Raw genomic sequence first — 18,766 nt, 5'->3', positions numbered from 1 at the left:
TTAAAGGAAAACTTCACAGCTGGGCATTCTGAAATATGTTTTAGAGAATAACAGTGCAGTAGAAAACTGCCATAGAAAAGATTTCTTTTTTCCTACATTGGCATAAGTTGTTGCCAGATTAGAGCTGAGTTTTTGTCTCCTGCTACAAGAGCACCAAGTCTGGAGATGCTCAAGTGAAGAAAGCAGCGTGCAAGTGTATTGGTATCAGGTAAAGACAAAACCAGTGTTAGCCCTTGGACTTCCACACGTCTCCTTGCTGGATATCCAGTTGTCTCCTACTTACAGTTTAGCAGTGGGATAGATCATGAAAGATTTTTTGTATTGCTCTGGTGAAAGGAGATTTAACAATCTGTGGAGGTTTAAAGTGGTTAGACAAAGTTTTGAAAACTGATGCTGCAAAGGTTATAAAGTTTATGTTCTTTGCAATGGAAAATGTTCAAAGCAGGATTCAGAAAGAAATACTGTAAGATCCTGAAAAAAGCACCTATTTTCATCTTCCTTTTACTGAAATTGGGAAAAAGGCAAAATAAAAATAAACATAAAACCTCTATCAGTTCAAGAACAGTATTCAGAAACAAAGGAAATGCAGACTGAATAAGCTGAAATACACTGAGAGAAATTTGGCTGGGTCAATATTATTGTTTCCCTTCTGGCACTAAATAATACAAGGGGAAAAAATACTGGCAAAAAGACTGCTATAGAGTTATTTGCCAGTGACATTCACTGCTGGTCAAAGGACAGCCTGAGCCTCTGTACCACAGAAAGCAACATCCAAGCATTATATTGACCCCACGTCTTTCCCCGGTAGCATATCCCTGTATAAATGCATCCAAACAAAACAAACAGCACCTCCACACCCTCTTCTGTCTAAGAGAAACCGACGCCTTCCCTACATCTCCCTGTGGGAAACTTCCAACCGCATGATGCTGACGGTGGGTTTGGCTGGGTGTCCAAGTGTGGTGGGGGGATGCAGGGGTTGAAGAAGGGGGGCTGCTGTCAAGTAGTTACCACAGCAACGAGGAGGGGACCAACGGTGGGGGAGCAGAGGTGGGAATGTTACCATGGCAACAGATGGAGCACCTCCCTCACTTGGGTTAGTGATGCAGCTGTCCTCACTTCTAATTACCTGCCCAGTGTTGGGGGATTTAGGCAAAATGTACCAGAAGTGCCTGTGTTATCAGCTGCATATATTATCTATTTAATTTCTAGTTAGAAAGTGAAACTGTTCTGGAGATGAAGTATTTTTCCCACACAAGCTACATCCATTCTAATCTCTTTTGATTGACAACAGTATAACCAGTTCAGAAGTAGTAGCAGAATTAGTTTTTAATCTTTCTACTATAGTGTAAAAAATATGCCCCAGTATCAGTTATTAATCCTGCTGTGCCAGAGAAGATGCTTAGTTGTCAAGTGAGTTTAGACTATGTTAGGGAGTGAATTTATCTTGCACATCACATTACTATATTTCATTTTTCCTAATGAGCTTTGGAAGATAGATCTCACAAATTCTTGTTTAGCTTCTTTCTTTTTTATCTTTTTTTCTTAATGATATTGGGTATTGAAAATTTCTGATAGGCTCCTTTTGAGTTTCCTCAACTTGTGAGTGATGAAGTTTGTGAATGTAAGAGGAATGTGCTCATACAAAACTGATAGGAACAGCCTAGACTCCTGAAATTGCTATCACTGAATGGCCCAGTGAATGGCAATCAGCTATCTTCTATTTCATCAAGTGTCACTTTTCCCTCAGATTAGGGACAACGAAGAATTACCACCGTCAATAAGTGATTTAATATGAGTCTCATATAAAAAAAGAATGGACTGAAATCTAGGGACAACTGGAATTTTATCAAGTTTGTTTTGAGAAGTATGGTCTTAAAGGGAGATGGAGCTATTCTGAATGTCAAATCCCCTAACAGAAGAAGGCTTGTTAGAATCTATGAGCAGAGTCCAGTAATCACCTTGGAGGCACCCACAAAAACAGATTAAAGTAAAAAATAATACCCATGAGGTGAAGAAATGGAGGCAAGGATATGCCTCCAGTTACTTATCTTTTTGAATTGTCTCTGTGCTTGGGTTATGAAGTCCAGCTGAGGCCTGGAGACATTTACCTGCTGCATTTTCCTCTGAAGAGGTAATCTGTGAACCAGAATGTCCATAGCATGGCAGCCAACATAGTCTTAGGGGCTATATATTTTGAGTATGGAACCTTGCCTCCCTTCTAGGCAAGCTTCCACTATTGCAGAAGTAGAGAGGGGTCTGGTTTTGCCTGAGCCAGCATTGCAGAAGGGTGCAGGCTGCCCTGGCTTTTCCACAGGCCAAGACCAAGAATCATAAAATCATAGGATCACTAGGTTGGGAAGGACCTTTGATGATCTCTTGAGGTCCCTTTCAACCCCTATGATTCTGTGATTCTGTGATCAAGTCTGACCGTACCTGTCCTCTACTAAACCATATCCCTGAGCACCTCATCTACCCGTCTTTTAAATACATCCAGTGCTAGTGACTCAACCACCTCCCTGGGCAGCCTGTTCCAATGCCCGATAATCTTTTGGTGAACAACTTTTTCCTAATGTCCTGAAGGTCTTGAGCACAGCTGAGAGTCTCAGTGCACAGTGTCTCTCCACGCCTGTGAGGCAAATTAGCCTTGTTCTCATTTTTAGAGCAGTTAAACATTTGCGTTGCCCTCAAATGCAAATGAGGAATTTTCCAAATGAGCTTTTCCTAGTACTTTGTGCAAAGTTGGCTTTTTTGTGCATCATTTTGTTTAATGGCAGTAGCACCTACTCACATCCTGTAGACACAGTATATATCCTATGCATACAGCATGTAAATCCCTCACTCACTATTGCTTTATTTATTTACTTGATTTTTGTCATCCAGCACTTCCCAGCTTTCTTTTTAGATCCTATTTTGGTTGTAATGAATTTAGACTTTTTGACCTTGGTATATCTATTCTGCTACATCAAATATGTCCAGGGACAAATACTCGGCCCCACGACTCAATGGAACCAACCAGTGTATGTCTACACTTCTGAGTTTTAGCTGCCTCTGTGGCAGATTTACCTTGGAAGGAACAGGGTAAGGAAGATAGCTGCCAGTGAAGTAAGTTGGATAACTGGGTGTGAGGTGCTTGGGCTATGTACCTAGTGTCCCTTTACTTGGCTGTGGGGACGTAATCACTGAGTTACTGCTTCTTTTGGGGAAAAAAACCATAGCAGTTGCACAATTGGATGTGCTAATTTATTCTGACCATTGAAAATGTTTGCTAATAGTTCATAGAATGGTTTCAAATGGGATAAGGTTTGAAAGAATGGGGTGTCAATCCCTGGTGAGCTGTAGTTTTCCAGCACAAGCCTGCAGAAAACAGCAATACCCTCAGTATTTCAGCTTCTGAGAAAGAAAAAGAAGGATTTGTTTCGTTTTCCTTTTTTCTAGCTAGTGTTGTAGGGATAAAGGAGCAACTTCCTGGGACGCTTGGATATTGCAGTACAGTGTTATGTGGATTCTTAAGACATAACACAGCCTCAGGGAGTACCCTAAAAGTGACACTGGAGGGGAACAGTTGGAACAGCACTTTTATCCATCTGATTTTGCCACCTGCCTCTTTATAATGTGCTCTTTACCATCTTTCCTCTCAGTCGGGATTCTATGTGAGACCCTCACTGTATCTGATTCTTCAGCCTGAGATAGCTGTCATTTTTTTCATTGCTACTCTCTCTCCCATTCCTTTACAGCTGTTCTTGTTTTAAGAATGGTTTACGCATAAAAACATCATGATGACCTCTTCTTTTCTAGTCTACCAATTGCAAAAAGGAGGTTTAAAAATGTTCTTCCACTTCTTTGGCCAGAAGGCCATCTCTCAATCACTAAACCCCCTCTTTAATACAGAGATTATTCATATAAAGTCTTATTGTGTGCAGTAGCCAAGAGAGCATTTCTTCTTGTCAACAGGGTAGTTTAACTTCTGTTTTGGATAAGCTAACACCTTGAAAACTAGGCATATGAAGCTGATACATCTTTTGTTGTAATATGTGAATACTACTGAGTATCTTTATAATGTGTTTATTTTTTTTCAGATATCAAGTATTCTTAGGAGAATTAAGCACAGTGAATAACATATGTTCACAGACTTAATTTTCTCTTTCTTTGTTTCTTCTGTTCCGTAATTATTCATTTTAATTTCTTTATTATTTCCACAGGAGTTATACTTGTCCTTGAGCGTTTGTCTTAATAAATACACAAGTTAACCAGCTTGATTTCTTACCACATCTAATTTTTGATTTGCAATCTCTCTGTCTGTCTCTCTCTCAAATAAAACCCAGTATGTCTCATGTCTTAGTAAAGCCTTAAATTACAGGTCAGAGTGGGCACTGTACTTTCTCCGTCAATCCCAACAACTTTTTTCTCCCAGCAGCGATCTCCTAAGGAGTGAGCATTCTGATTAGCATTTCGAGTTACATTGCCCACCAGATAACAGGGACCAAAAGCCTGTCCACTGCAACGTATCACCCACCTCTACTTCCCCTGTGACTTCCTCACATGTTTTGGACATCCCTTTTTCTAAGGTGGCCCAGTTTAAGAGCATGTGTTTATGACTGATCAAAGACAGAGCAGTGTCAAAGGCTGATCATCAGGCCCAGGCTGTGAAAATGCAGTGGTGGTGCCATCATACCACTAGGATGTCTTTGTGAATACTCAAAGTGAAACAGAAGCCGACAGAGGAGTCCCTGAAGAAAAGGGAGGTGGTGATACTCAGCAAGAGTGAAGAGTCTTCCACCAAAAGGGATAGGAAGAGACTAGATCTACAGCTGGTTTTCTAAAATGAGCTGCATTCTTTCTAATTTCATGCTGTGTTTCTGATTGTGAAATGCTGATCGAAAAAGAAGAGATAATCCATCAGTGCAAAGCAAGGAGGAGGAGGAGGCTTAAAGAGGTCTCTGGGGATGGACCAAGACAAACATCTCCAGCCCTTCTTTTAACTGAGTGTAAAAAGTTATTTTGAATACAGTAGGACTGGAGCTAGCCTCCAAGGAGACAAAATAGGCACAGTGCGACAGATAAATGTTTTCTCAGGGAAAGGAAATGCTACTTGATAATTGCATGTTTTGTTTCTAGTGTGAGGTTAGCTGTCTTTCTCTCTTTATAATAGCAAGAAATCGGTGAAATAATCTCCTAAAGCAGCCAGAGGGCAACGCTATAGTGAAGAAGGCAAGCTTCCATCCTCCTACTCCAAGACTCCTGCTGAGGCAGTGATGAGAAGAGCTTTGCTTTTTTTTTTTTTTTGACTCAAAGTGTTCAGCTATGGAGACAATTGTGACTGCATGCTGAAATATTTTAACCAGTGTTAGTTAACCTGAATAGCCATTATATCCATGGTGACAATCTCAATGTTGACTTTGCTTTTTAAATTGTATTTTCTCCATGCATGTAACTTTATGAAAGTATCAAAGCAAATCCTCACAAAAGCACAACTTATTAAAAGTATTTCTAGACATAAAACAGTTTGTAAAGTTTTCAAAGATACATATTTTACTACCATTGTAAATATCAGCATTCTATGGTTTGGTTTGTATATTTATTTTGTGGGTCTTTTGAAGGCACAATCTCAATGCTGCTGCAAAAGATAACCTCAGATTAAGAAAAAACTCAGAGGTGGAGGAGTGTTTTATGAGCTTTTCCACCCTTCAGACTATTAGGAGTAAAGGTAGGAGCTGGAGGAGGAGGAGGAGCTCCTGCTGGAAGAGGAGAAAGACTCTCCTGGGAGACTGGGAAAAGAGGCTGGTAGAGAATGGGAAGGTGAGCCACAATATGCCATCCTGTAGGTCCCAAAGCGTAGTGTTGTACATAGGGTTAGGTAAATCCCTCCCATTTGCCCCCTGAGCAGTCTCTGAAAACGTGAAGCTCCAGGCTGTCAGAGATACTGCAGGGAATGTTTCAGAAAGCCCTAATGGTGCTTCTCTGCTCAACCCAAGCTGTGCTGAAAACAAGGTAAACTTTCAGGACACGTGTGAGAACTACTGTCCTCACAGAAGGCTTGTGTTGATCTTGATGATACCACAAGGGTTTGCATATAAACTGCATATGAAATACACTGTTATTTTAGCAGGTTTCCTCCAGCAGACTTCTGCAGTATTTCCACAAAATGAGGGTGCAAGTTTCAAAAGGGCTTCCCTGGAAGATGATAGACCATTCATAGAATCATAGAATGGTTTGGGTCAGAAAGGACCTTAAAGATCATCAAGTTCCAACCCCCTTGCCATGGGCAGGGACACCTCTCACTGGACCAGGCTGCTCAAAGCCCCATCCAACCCATCTGTGAACACCTTCAGGGAGGGGGCTCCACCACCTCCCTGGGCCACCTGTGCCAGGGCCTCGCTACCCTTGTAGTGAAGAATTTTTTCCTAATGTCCAATCTAAATCTACCCCCTTCCAATTTAAAACCATTTCCTTTCGTTTTATCACTACATGCCCTTCCAAAAGGTCATTCCTCAGCTTCCTTTCAGACCCCCTCCAGGTACTGGAAGGCCGCTATAAGATTTCCCCTGAGCCTTCTCTTCTCCAGGCTGAACAAGCCCAACTCTCTCAGCCTGTCTTTGTAGGAGAGATGCTCCAGTCCTCTGTTCATCTCCGTGGCCCTGCTCTGGATCCTTTCCAATAGTTCCATGTCCTTCTCATGCTGGGGACTCCAGAACTGGACACAGTATTCCAGGTGGTGTCTCACATGAGCAGAGCAGAGGGGCAGAATCACCTCCCTCGACCTGCTGGCTATGCTCCTTTTGATGCAGCCCAGGAGGAGGTTGGCCTTCTGGGCTGTGAGCGCGTGTTGTCAGCTCAAGCCAGGCTTTTCATCCACCAGCACTTACAAGTCCTCCTCTGCAGGGCTGCTCTCTATCACATTATCTCCCAGAGAGTTTTAATATTTTTTTTAATTAGAATGCAAGTTGCACACACGGTACAAAAACAAGCAGTATCTTCAAGGAGTAAAGCTAATGTAATATTTTAAGCCTTCCAGGCTTTCCTGGAGTCATCATAATTCCTGTATTTTTATAATCTCTACACCATGCTATCTGCAGAACAAACAGAACAGAACACATAATGCAACCACTACTGTGGGAGTATTTATTTCCATCAAGATCAAACCTAGCCATGAGCATGGCTTGTACCTCTTCAGATGATCAAAAGCCTGATGAGATGTTTCACTTAAACAAAGGACAATTGTCTTCTTCTAGCCCTCTTATCCAAGGCAAGATAAAGGTGGGCTGTACTCCCCAGAATTGCTCTTCATGTTTTGATTTGAGGTGTGTGAATGTTCTGGTTCAGGAAGGGAGAACCACTTGTCCCGTATTTTAGGCAGTATTTCTCCTTTCACTCATTTGTCACACAGCTAAAGGGGCGGCTGAATCAATCAGACAGCCCTTTGTAGGGTAATCTTTGGCAATTCAGTTGTTGATTAAACTTTCTTTTCAGAAGCTAGCTGGGCTAGAAAAAATATTCTTTTATTGAAAATGAACTTCAGACTCTGAAAAGATTACCCCCTCCTGATGTTCTTCAAGTGCACCAAATTGCAGACTAAATAAACAGACATCAAGTGTGTTCCTTTAATGTTTGGGACGTTTCCTATTAAAACACAGTATCTCAAAGCCTTCTCTTTGTACTTTTAATCTGAGCATGGCAAGGACATAAAGAAAGAACATTTCTGGGCATGTTAACCTGTGGTCTGTGATTGAGTGCAGAAAGAGGGGGACTTGCACCCTTCAGAGGCTTTGCTCCTATTTCTCTGCTGTTTCCCTGAACAGCTCTGTTCTGTGTCCATAATCTTAGAATCATGGGATCTTAGAATGCTTTGGGTTGGAAGGGACTTCAAAGTGTGAAGGGCATTGAGTGATCATAATCTAAACATGGCTCTAATTATTTATGTGTTTTTAGTTGATTGAGTACCAGTCTCACACAAATCCCAGTAATAAATTAATCAAAACCACTTTCATTCCATCAACAATCAAGATATAGGGTCTACAATAAAAAAAAAAAAATTAGAAGAGTTAGAGAAATAATTCTAAATCAAGCAGAAAGATAGCAATATTTGCCTAAAGGCTGCCTGCAGAGTCTTGAAGTGATGGTGCATTCTCTGGTAAGCAGCAGTAAGAACCTGCAAAATATCATGCAATAAATTCTTCCATTTTTTTCCAAGGACAAGACTGTTTGATGTTGTTGTTGCTGTTACTGTTGTTGTGAGGAATTGTGAAAGTGCAGGAAATGAGAAGGCTGCAGCAGAAGCAACAAAGGCATACCATGCTATTATCCATAGTCATTCAAATAGATCACCCAACTGTGACAGACAATTAAATAGTATTTTCCAGGATTAACCCACAGCTAAAATGATACATCATGGTTGGAGAAAAGCTTCATGTATTGCCAACAACATGTTAGCTCCTCTTTTGACTGAGAAAACAATGAAAGACTTCATTGAAAACCATATATTTTTCTCTGTAGCTACAGATGGCTCAAACCATGGCACTCTCAAGGTGTTTCAAATCATTAATCATTCCTACACAGCTGAAGGGCAAATAATTCACTTCTGCCTTGATTATTTTCAAAGCACTAATGAAACCACTCTAGGAATATTTGAATATGTAAAATATATGCTAAAATCAGCTAGTTGGACCCTGACTATGTACAGTTATTTGCAGCTAATACTGTTGTTAATTCTGGGTTATGTCCTCCTGTCTACAAATCAACAGAAAATATGAAAGAAAAGTCATCAATAGCTTGTTGCTGTGTACATAACCACAAACCAGAAAAATACCATCTGCTTAAATCATCATTCAATTAAAAAATAAAAATAATAAAACAAAAGCAATTACTTTTCCTCAAATTTAAGATACAGGTAATTTTCTTGAATCGTGCACAGTCTTACTTCCATTAGAAGTGGAGAACTGAGTGCCAGCTTCGAAAGTGACCTCTGTGCCTTCCTAGTAGAGTGAATATATGAATATCATACTCTATTATCTGCTTGGTTGAAGACTGAAGCAATTAAAAGGATTAATGTAAAGGATGTACTAATCTAACTTTCACTTCTAAAAAAGGATTAATGAAGACAATAAAAAAGATGGAATTGCAATTCAGATAGTAAATGGAAATATCTATTTTTGCTGGGAAAGTTTTGTTTGGTAGTTTCTACATTCTCAGTAAATAATTTAAATTAAAAAAAAGAGAGGTAGAATGTTGAAAAAAGTCAATGCAACTAATTTCAAACAACTTTAACTTTTAAAGATGTTGCTTTGATTTTTATGATCTAAGTTTACAAAGTTAAAATACACTTTTTAAAGACCTAAATAATTGAGATTTTCTGTGAACCATTAAGCTTGAGTGTTGGGGTTTTTTTTAAGGTGAATGGAATTACAGTGGCCCATTGCAAAGATATTTTGATTAATTATCTCTGCTGGTATGTTCTAGCTGCAGTAATAAATAGAGGACATGCAAAATGTACAGTGGTGTTAGCATGGTCCTGTTTCTAAGCTAATGTAGTCTGTTTCTCAGCCAGAGTAGTTTGCCTGGATGGAAACCACAATGATACATCTATGGTGCTTCTTGTGCCCACTTTGCTCAGATCTAGCTGCTCTGTCTTCTCAGGACTGTATATGATGGAGCTTCAGGGCTTACTTTCCTTTGGTGGGGTAGAAATCCTAAAAATTCTAAATCCTGAAATTCTAAATATCATTAAATATATATGATCTTCTAGAAGGGAATTATGGCTGTTCTTCAATTTAGTCAAAATAAAGCATTCATACAAAATATTCTCAAATATGAATATCATGCAAAAATTTGTCCTGTAAAAAGATAGCACTGTCATTAGCCAGCTGTATACAAATGGTCTTTGATTCTATAAATACCGATTCTCACATGTGAGCTAAAAAAACCCAACTCTACTTACTCAGCATTTGGAGAAACCTATAGACTGTCTGACATATATTCTTCTCTGTTTCAAATGTTTCAAATTCTTTTCACTGGACTTTCAAAGATTGCAATGATACAGGGTTGAGTGTAAAGAATCCGTATCAGTTCTATACCATCTTAAACCTGGTGAATTAAGGGTGTAATTTTTTAATATTTAGAGCTAGACAGAAATAAGGGTATGCTGCATACACTACATTGCATCCTTTAAGTGTGTGGAAATGTGCAACTTTGTTCTCATCGAGACAAAATAAAAGTCTTTTCAGATTCAAATCTGTCAGCTTCACTGAGAAAATAAAGCTAATAATACAATAAAAAATGGTAGTGAGATAGACTCTGAAGAAAAATTGTCCTTAATGCCTTTGGTGGCTAGGCTTTAATTCCTAAGGTGATCTATTACCTGGTATTTGGATACATGCTAGGACCGTTTACACACCTATTGATCATTTGCAATCCAGAGATAAGAGGCCCAGAGTGTGTTTTGGGATAGGATTACAGTGTCAGTGAATTAGGTTTCCTGGTGTTATAACATCAGCTTTGGAAGGATGACCTGCCAAAAATGTAATAGCATAGAAGAACCAGATGGCTCTTAGCAAAAGTGCTGCCTTCAGTTCAGAATACAAGCTCTTCTAGCTGTCTCTAACTAAAAATAATATACAATGTCATTTGGATAACAACATTCCTTTTCACACCTTCCCTTTAAAAACTTGGAAATAGACCAACAAAAATGCAATAAAATCAAGTTCAGAGTGGTCAAAGGCAAAGACATGCCAGATTTTAGACACAGCCATAATTCTCCCTCGTTCAGATAAACCAACACCGCATCTACTGGGAGACCAAAGGAGATAGTTTCCTCTGGATTATCCCCTGTGCCTGTATTAGCCTGTGTTATGGGCATAGGCTTAGTGTCACATCAGCAAATGCCGTCCCTGTCATGGATGAGGCCAGCCCTGCAACACTGAAAGGGTGTTTTCTTTCATGGCATGGTCAGATGGCTATTTCCACAGGGTTCACAGGTAGAGCAGTCTGGAAAGAGGGAGAGGAATACAAGCAAACGCAAACATGACCTTTCCCAGCCTCTCTGGTAGATGAAATTCAGAGTTCAAATACTGGGGTTTGCACAGCTTCTTCCATGGGGTTTTAAATGTATAAATCAGCATTTCTGTCTGTTCACTTACATAATTTTTTCTGTTTGCCCATGTGTATTTTAATTTCTGCAGTATTACTGACTGTGACTACTTTTCTTCAGAAACACAGCAGTAAACATGGACTGAAGGAAGGATGTAATTCATGAAAATTATGATATTAACCTGTTCAGGGAAGTAAGCTAGTGACTGCTCAGCTCTTAGCATTTGGGTACATAAGGTATCCATAAAGAAGCACAAACATAGTTTTTCAATTCTGCTGTTATGTGACCAGAAAATAAGTGGCTGAACAACTAATTTATTGAATTACACTCACTGCCCCTCAAAAGGCATTGCCATAATCAAGGGAATTTATGATTCTCTACTTTAGCTGAATTGCTCAGGTTCTTCTTTCACACCCCTTCTATCAGTCTGCCCTATGAAAAAGAAGTGTCTGCAAATTGGGTGTTGCAGCTGTGACTGTCCAGAGACAATGGAAAACAATGTGCTAGTGCAGAAATTCTTATGGCACAGTGTCCTCGTTTTGGGCTGGGATAGAGTTAATTTTCACAAGAAGCTCTGCAGGGACAGGACCAGAAAAGCTGGCCCAAACATGCCAAAGCAGTTCTCCATACCATACGGAGAAGCATACATAGGGGGCAGTTAGCCAGGGAGGAGGAGTTGCTGCTCTTGAACAAACTGGGCATCAGGTTCTGGGAAGAGAGAAAATGGCATTGTGTATCTCGTGCTTTGCATATTCTTTTATTAGTACTGTTGCTACTTTCCTCTTCAGAAGGAACTTTTCTGTTCCAGTAAACTGTCCTTATCCCAACTCATGGGTTTTACTTTTTTCTTCCAATTCTTCTCCTGGAGGTGAGGGGAGTGTAGGGAGGAGTGAGTGAGTGCCTACATGGTGCTCAGCTGCCAGCTGGGGTTAAACCATGACAGACCATTTTTGGTACCCAACGGTGGGCACAAAGACCTGAGATAGTGAGAGATCTGATCAGAGCATGTTACAACAAAGTTGTTATACACAGATACCATTTTAGGTAAACAGTCGCTGGTTACAATGGTGTTTTGTTTGTTCACATGGGGGTGGTATGTAAACCCATACTCTCTGTATTCAATCCCCACAGTGCTGCTTATCACCTCTGGGAGGATTCTCATTTTGCTGGACTATGTGATACCGACTTACTTATGATAACATAACTGATCTCTACCAGCTAGTAAAAAGTAAACACATCTTCAGATCATGGGCATGGACTGTGCCAGATACACCAGCTGCGAGCACACACAATCCAACAACGCACACCATCTCTAAAAGATTGTTGCAACAGATGAAGCCCAAAGCTGTTGATTAAATGAACTTGATTGACATTTTAGAGGGATGGCCCATAGACTAAGGGAATGATATCCTTGTGTGTGTGTCTGTGTGTGTCTGTGTGTGTGTGTATCTCAAAGACAGGATGAGCGGTGGTGATTAACTGGGAAGTATAGGATCTGGGCATGATGTGGATGGTATAGAATAGGGAGTGGATAATGTCCTCATTTTCTGCTTCAACAGAGCTTATTTTCCCAAGATGCTGGGAGGGGACACAGTCAGGATAACCAATGCAAACTAGCTGAAGAGGTACTCTATGCCATATGACATAGAGTCAGATAGCACAGAGGAGGAGGAGAGATAGCTGTTTGAGAATGGGCTGGGCACCAGGTTCTGGGCAGTGAACAAATTGGCTGCTTTCTAAAGTAGCTAGAGGAAAAATTATTTCCTCATGAAGTAAAAAAAAAGGAAACATTCATCACTGGCTTGAACATACTCTGCCACTCTACACCCATAGAAACCTTATAAAAGACCAAATAGGAGTGGGAAGTGTGGAACTGATTTCAATTTGCATATCATGCTTTCATTGCAGGAATATCAAATTGATATATTTTTTGCCCAGACGTGGACAGATAGCCGTCTTCGCTTCAACAGCACCATGAAGATACTGACACTGAACAGCAACATGGTTGGCTTGATTTGGATCCCAGACACAATATTTCGTAACTCAAAGACGGCTGAGGCTCACTGGATCACCACTCCCAACCAGCTCCTCCGCATATGGAATGATGGCAAGATCTTGTATACCCTCAGGTGAGTGCTTGGCAGAGCGCGTGGCTGAAAGCCTTTTCCCCCTCTGGCACAGTAGTCATAATGATTCTGATGTAGTAGTATGATTCTAATTTTCACTGGTATCTTTGTTCTCTTCTGCTGTTTTCTTCCTGATGTTTTACCTGACTGTGCCTGACAAATACTGAAATATTTAGGGGTAGCTACTGCAGAGTTTAAAAAACAGTCTTGTCTTTCTAAAAAATAAACCTTGATGATTGGAAATGGGTCCGTCTAAATTGTGGAAGTTGGGCATTTTAGTGCTTGTAATAAAATCAGGAGCATGTAGTCCCATAAAAGCTGTCAGAAACCTTTCTGATCAGAGTTAGATGCAGGGCTGGATAAGTATTTCATGCTAATGCCAATACTTGACTCTTCAAATAAGTCACGCTGAAAGATAGTCTGTCACATCTCATCACAAGGGTGAATTGCTGGAGGAAAGGCTTTTAGTTTTTCTAATCTTTGTGATAACATCAACTGTATGGTATTAGAAAAACTGTATGTATTTGCATAAAAAAGCCAGTGGAAATCACAATATGTGTTTACTTGTGGAAGAGATGAATTGCTCAGAAGGTAGCTGTGCCATGAGCTATATTCCGTGTCAAACTTTTTCAGAAAGATCATTTTCACAGTACATTTTCTTCAGTGGTTGTGCTGCCCATAACCTGATCATTCTTGCAATTGCGGTTTGGCTCCAGTAGCAAGTCTCTGGCAAACAATAAGACAGGAATTAAATAGATGGAAATGTTACTGACAGGTTTTGTGCCCTTCCATTCTTAGGCTTCCTCCAGTCTTTAGCTTTTAGCTAAAGGCTTTGGTGATTAGGAATGCAACTCTAATACCTTCTTGGTTGGGTTGTTGGGGATTTTTTGGTTATTGTTTTGTTTTGCTATGTTTTGTTTTGTTTTGTTTTCTACTAAGTTGTGCTTCAGCATTTCAGGGCAAGTTAAGTATCTACCTAATAGTAGTTAGACTTACATGCCTATCACTAAATAAACTCTTTTGAATCCATTTCTAAGGCAGCTAAAATAGTGGTAATACTTGACCCGGTGGATAGACTGAATGAGCATTTTTAGTTTGTGAAGGGTGTTTTGAGTCCTTTTTGCCCACTTTGTTCAGCCTTCTTTTTACATAGGAGAAGCTGTTAAATGATTACTGTTCATTTATGACACTATGTCATTCAAAATCAATTTATCTGACTTAAATGAACACACAGAATTGGTATGGCGTTGAAGCACCGTATGTTGTGATACTGCTGGGTGTTGGAGGAGAAAATGTACAATGTTCAGTCATGCTCCATGCCTTTCCATCCTCTTCCCTGCCCACTTTTGGGTGTGAATGCACTCCTGCTGTAACACTGCAAATCCTCTTTCAGTGTCAGTGCAAAGAAATATGTTAAGTTCCTCATAGGAGACCCTCTCTAAGACAGAGGTTTTCTTTCTTCCATACTATGACAAACAAAGCTTTCTCAATCCAGTTTGTTAGCTTTTGAAATAAAAAAAAAAAAGAAGAAAAAAGAGAAAAGAAGAAGCCAACAAAAAATTCCCCTCATGCTACATACTGCATAGATTTAGGCATGCAGTTAATGTAGTGTCTATTTTCTGAAAAAGACTGGATAAGAGACTAGCACTTAATGCAATCTACCAGGGTAAATAGATTTACTTTGTAAGCTATCACACTGAAGATTATCCATTTTTAATAGCCATTTTAAAACCAGCTCCATTCACAGTATCTTTTGTTAGGGATATCACCTAAAACAAGCTTTCAAATGGGGCTGAAGATGTTTCTGCTCATCTGTTTGTTACATCTGTACAACTGAGAATGGCATACAGACATTTATTAAGTTTTTGATTGACAGCTCAAAAAGATTGAAAGGATTTCAAGTTCATGCTATAAGTATATGCAGGGAATGTTCCTTACAAGATTTTTTAAGACATTTTAATTTTGTGAGATTACACATCTCTGCATCAGCTGTATTTCCTGTTATTTTTGTAAAGAATAGTTGTTTCCGTACCATGTCCTTCCAATGGTGAATTTTCTAGAGAAAAAAACATATGCACAGATTTCCTGGGATCTGGACACAGTAATACGTCTGACATTATTTCTGGGTTGAGATAATTATTATTGTTTTGGATCAGGCCTAAATAGCCAATGAAAAATCTGTCCTTTATTTTCAGACCTTACTTTACAGATGTCAAAGTGCTCTTGCATGATCCCTATGGTTACCCAACCTCCTCCTCTGACCATTGTGCTGATGTGTAGTAACAGACGCGTGGTTTCTCTACAGGCTTACCATCAATGCAGAGTGCCAGCTTCAGCTGCACAATTTCCCAATGGATGAACACTCATGTCCTCTGATATTCTCTAGCTGTAAGTACTGCTTTGATGCCTTGTTGTATATGACTAGCATGCCGAGGCAGGAGATTTGTGTCAAGTTGTTCAACCATTCCACAACAGGTACAGGAAATTCAGTTTTGTTTAAATATTCAGGGGAATTTTGTTTTCCTCCCTAGCACTCCTGGTTGATGGACTACATACCATGAAGTTTTCTGTAGATTTACTCCAGCTTGGGGTTTTTTTCCTCAGAACCAGTCTTTTTAGTTGATACTATACTCACCCTTTCATCAGGAGAAGATATTCATACCAGTCTGTGCTATGTTAATCTATAAAATCATGTGACATGTAAATGAGAAAGAAATCACTGCTTTCTTTTGGAGGATCACATCTTGAGAACAAGGTCAGCTCTCTGAACATCTGAGTTTATAGCAAGTAATGCCTCTCTGTTCCATGATAAAGGTAAATCATGTAACTACTGTAACTACTGGTTGTCCAGTAGTTCCAATGCTGTATGGTATGTAGGGTTGTTGGTATATTTAAAACCTATTTAATAGGAAAAAAACAAACCCACTCCAGCTTTGCTGAAACAGATGGTAAACAAAAGTCAGGTGAGTTAATCTTGATGTCTAATATTACTGTGAAGAAAAGTTATCTTTCTGCTTATTCATTTGAAAAATCTTAGGAGCTGTCTGCTCATGGGTATTCCTGCACAGTTTTGTTATCCAAAGTCAAACAGCACAAATGTTTTACAAACATTTTTAAAAAGGTCTTCACTACAATTTTTTTTCTTTTGATTATCTCCAAATCTTAGGGTCTGTGTTCTTCAAAAGTGAATGGGAAATGTACTGTTTTGTCTTTCTATTAAAAAATAGCCTTTTCTCCAACATCTCTTAAAAAGCAATAAAAGAATAACACTAACATCTTTGCAATAGGTAATGCTGCTATGATAGTAGGGTATGATTTCCAATTACAAATAGTATAAACCCAGTAATTTTTATGATCAATGTATATAAGGGAGCCTGGGCAAAAATAAACAGTAGTGTGTTCAAGTCAGATGTGTGGGATATGTGGATACTCAGTAGAACAGGAGGCAGAATTCTCCTGCCAATGAACACTTGCCACTGAACTGTACACACCTCAGCTATCTTCAGTCGCTGCGTGCAGCTACACTTACCTTGTGGCAATCTACTGCTGATTTGTTGCGCTACCGGGAAAGGAGTGCGTGGTCTTAAAAATTAAATCCCTGTCCAGAGATACTAATTAAAGCTACCACATAAATTTGATAGCACCTGTGCTAGCAATATCCGAAGATGGTGAACTCTAATAGATGGGGAAGTCACTTCAAACCTTGCATCCCCTAATAGCGAGACAGTTGCTGAATGCAAGTACGTTAAGCTCTGTGTTTTTTATTTTAAGAAAGAGGATATCACTGTGAACTTCAGAAGGCTCCACTCCATGGCAAAGTTTCACATACAACTTGAGTTGCAGACATTCCTCCTAGTTTAGCATCTATTATCTCGGAACCCTTCTGCCATGGAAAACAAATGTGAATTACAATCATACATGTACTACCAACTATAGATGGAGAAGGAGGTTACATGGGATCAAGCAGAAACTGAATGTGTCACAGTTTCTGTGTGCGTTCTCTATAGTTTCTTGCTGGAGAGAAAAACTTGTGGAGGAATAATAAAGTAACATTTTATAGTTTTGTCAACCTTTCTGGTCATGTTGATAACAAGAGTTTATTTATTTAGGTTCATATTGAATTGTGTTCTTGCCTTTGAACACTTTTAGCACTGCTATTATCATAATAGTAGGACATCTCCTGCATGATTTGTTCGTTTCATATCTCGGCTGTATTTTCAGTGTTGGGGAGATTCGTAGCAGTCTCACGATACCTGACATACAGTGGGACTGATGAAGTGAATGACTGAGTGATTTATTACTGCCTGCTATGACAAGTTTCTGAGGGGACAAGCTGGTTAGGGATTCCAAGATATATGCTTCCGAATAAAATAAAATAAAAATGGTTGCAGAATTCACAGCACGGCTCTGCTTCCCTCTGCATCCCATTTGCTTGTCCCCTGCACACAGACAGATCTTCACAGTTTCCACTGTGGGTAAGCACAAAAAAGGGCAAGTTTCAAAGAATATTCCCTGCATCTCTGCACACACATGAACAAGGTTAATATTTGAAATTTACTTTTTATATGAATTTCCCTTGATACTTCAGAAATGTGAAACTAATCTTAAATAATTTCTAGAGTATTTTCCTCTAATTCACACTCTAACCCTGTTGTTGCTGCTCAAGGGACAGTTGATATTTCTTCAGTGGGAATACAGAGCTCTATTTGGTCTAGTTGTCAGGATGAATAAAAAGCAAATAGTGGTTTATAAGCAAAAGAAATCTACAGTGAGCTAACAGTGATTATAAAACAACCTGCCCCTTCCTGTGGGAGACCTTGTTCAAGAATGGTTCCTGGAGCTCTCTAATCTCTTTTATAGGAATTAGAATGTATTGAAATAATTTCAGAGCTCTTTACTCTCTGTGCAGCTTCTGCATGTGCTTCAGGTGACATGATGAGATGAATCATCTGGCATATTAGGGCACGTGTTAGGTGTGTGTCTGTTGTCATAGTCCTTACATAGAAGCGTGCTTAACACACTGCCTATGTGACAAGTTGAGCCCAATGGCATGAGGCAGGACTGTTGTGCGCTGTGACAGCTCTTTCCCAATGCCCGTAGCAGATTGGTCTGATCAACCTCATGTGGCAAGTGGGGCTCTTTAATACAGAGATGCTACAACACTGGCATTGATGCCAATGCATGGTACGAATGTGTGCTTCACTGTGAATGGGAAGGAAGAATCAGTGCTGTGACTTGATCTGGGAGTAGCAATCTTTGATAGATTTTGCTCTATATGATTACATTTTCTTCATATGGTTTTACAGTACTATGTAGTGCTGCATGAAAATATTTTGTTATTGTGAGTATTCATTTGGGTTAATTTATTCTCCTGAGCTAAGGGAGGCTGCTGTGCTACTTTTGGTACTCAAGTAGCTGATTAAACTGTCTTGGTTTTCTCTATTCAGCACTGATTGAGCATTGTGGAACTAAATTTCAGGATTCTGCCATAAAATTTAGTTTATTGAGGTAGTTCGGGTTCATATAAACATCAGTGAGGAAGAAGAGATATCTGTCTAAA

General features: G+C 39.6%; 1 protein-coding gene across 1 annotated transcript in view; it reads left to right on the top strand.

Annotated features, from left to right (window-relative positions):
* The window catches only part of GABRG3 (gamma-aminobutyric acid type A receptor subunit gamma3), a gene marked incomplete at both ends in the record, with an annotated part of 334,257 nt that overhangs the window by 166,932 nt on the left and 148,559 nt on the right, over window positions 1–18,766 (top strand). Inside the window, 2 exons of the mRNA XM_084276526.1 lie at window positions 12,989–13,209; window positions 15,512–15,594. Coding sequence (XP_084132652.1) covers window positions 12,989–13,209; window positions 15,512–15,594 — 304 coding nt within the window. The remainder of the gene's footprint in view (window positions 1–12,988; window positions 13,210–15,511; window positions 15,595–18,766) is intronic.

Source organism: Gallinula chloropus (assembly GCF_964237585.1).
Source record: "Gallinula chloropus genome assembly, chromosome: 1".
Taxonomy (NCBI): Eukaryota; Metazoa; Chordata; class Aves; order Gruiformes; family Rallidae; genus Gallinula; species Gallinula chloropus.
The sequence above is the reverse complement of the archived record's forward strand: the minus strand, read 5'-3'. Positions and strand labels throughout refer to the sequence as shown.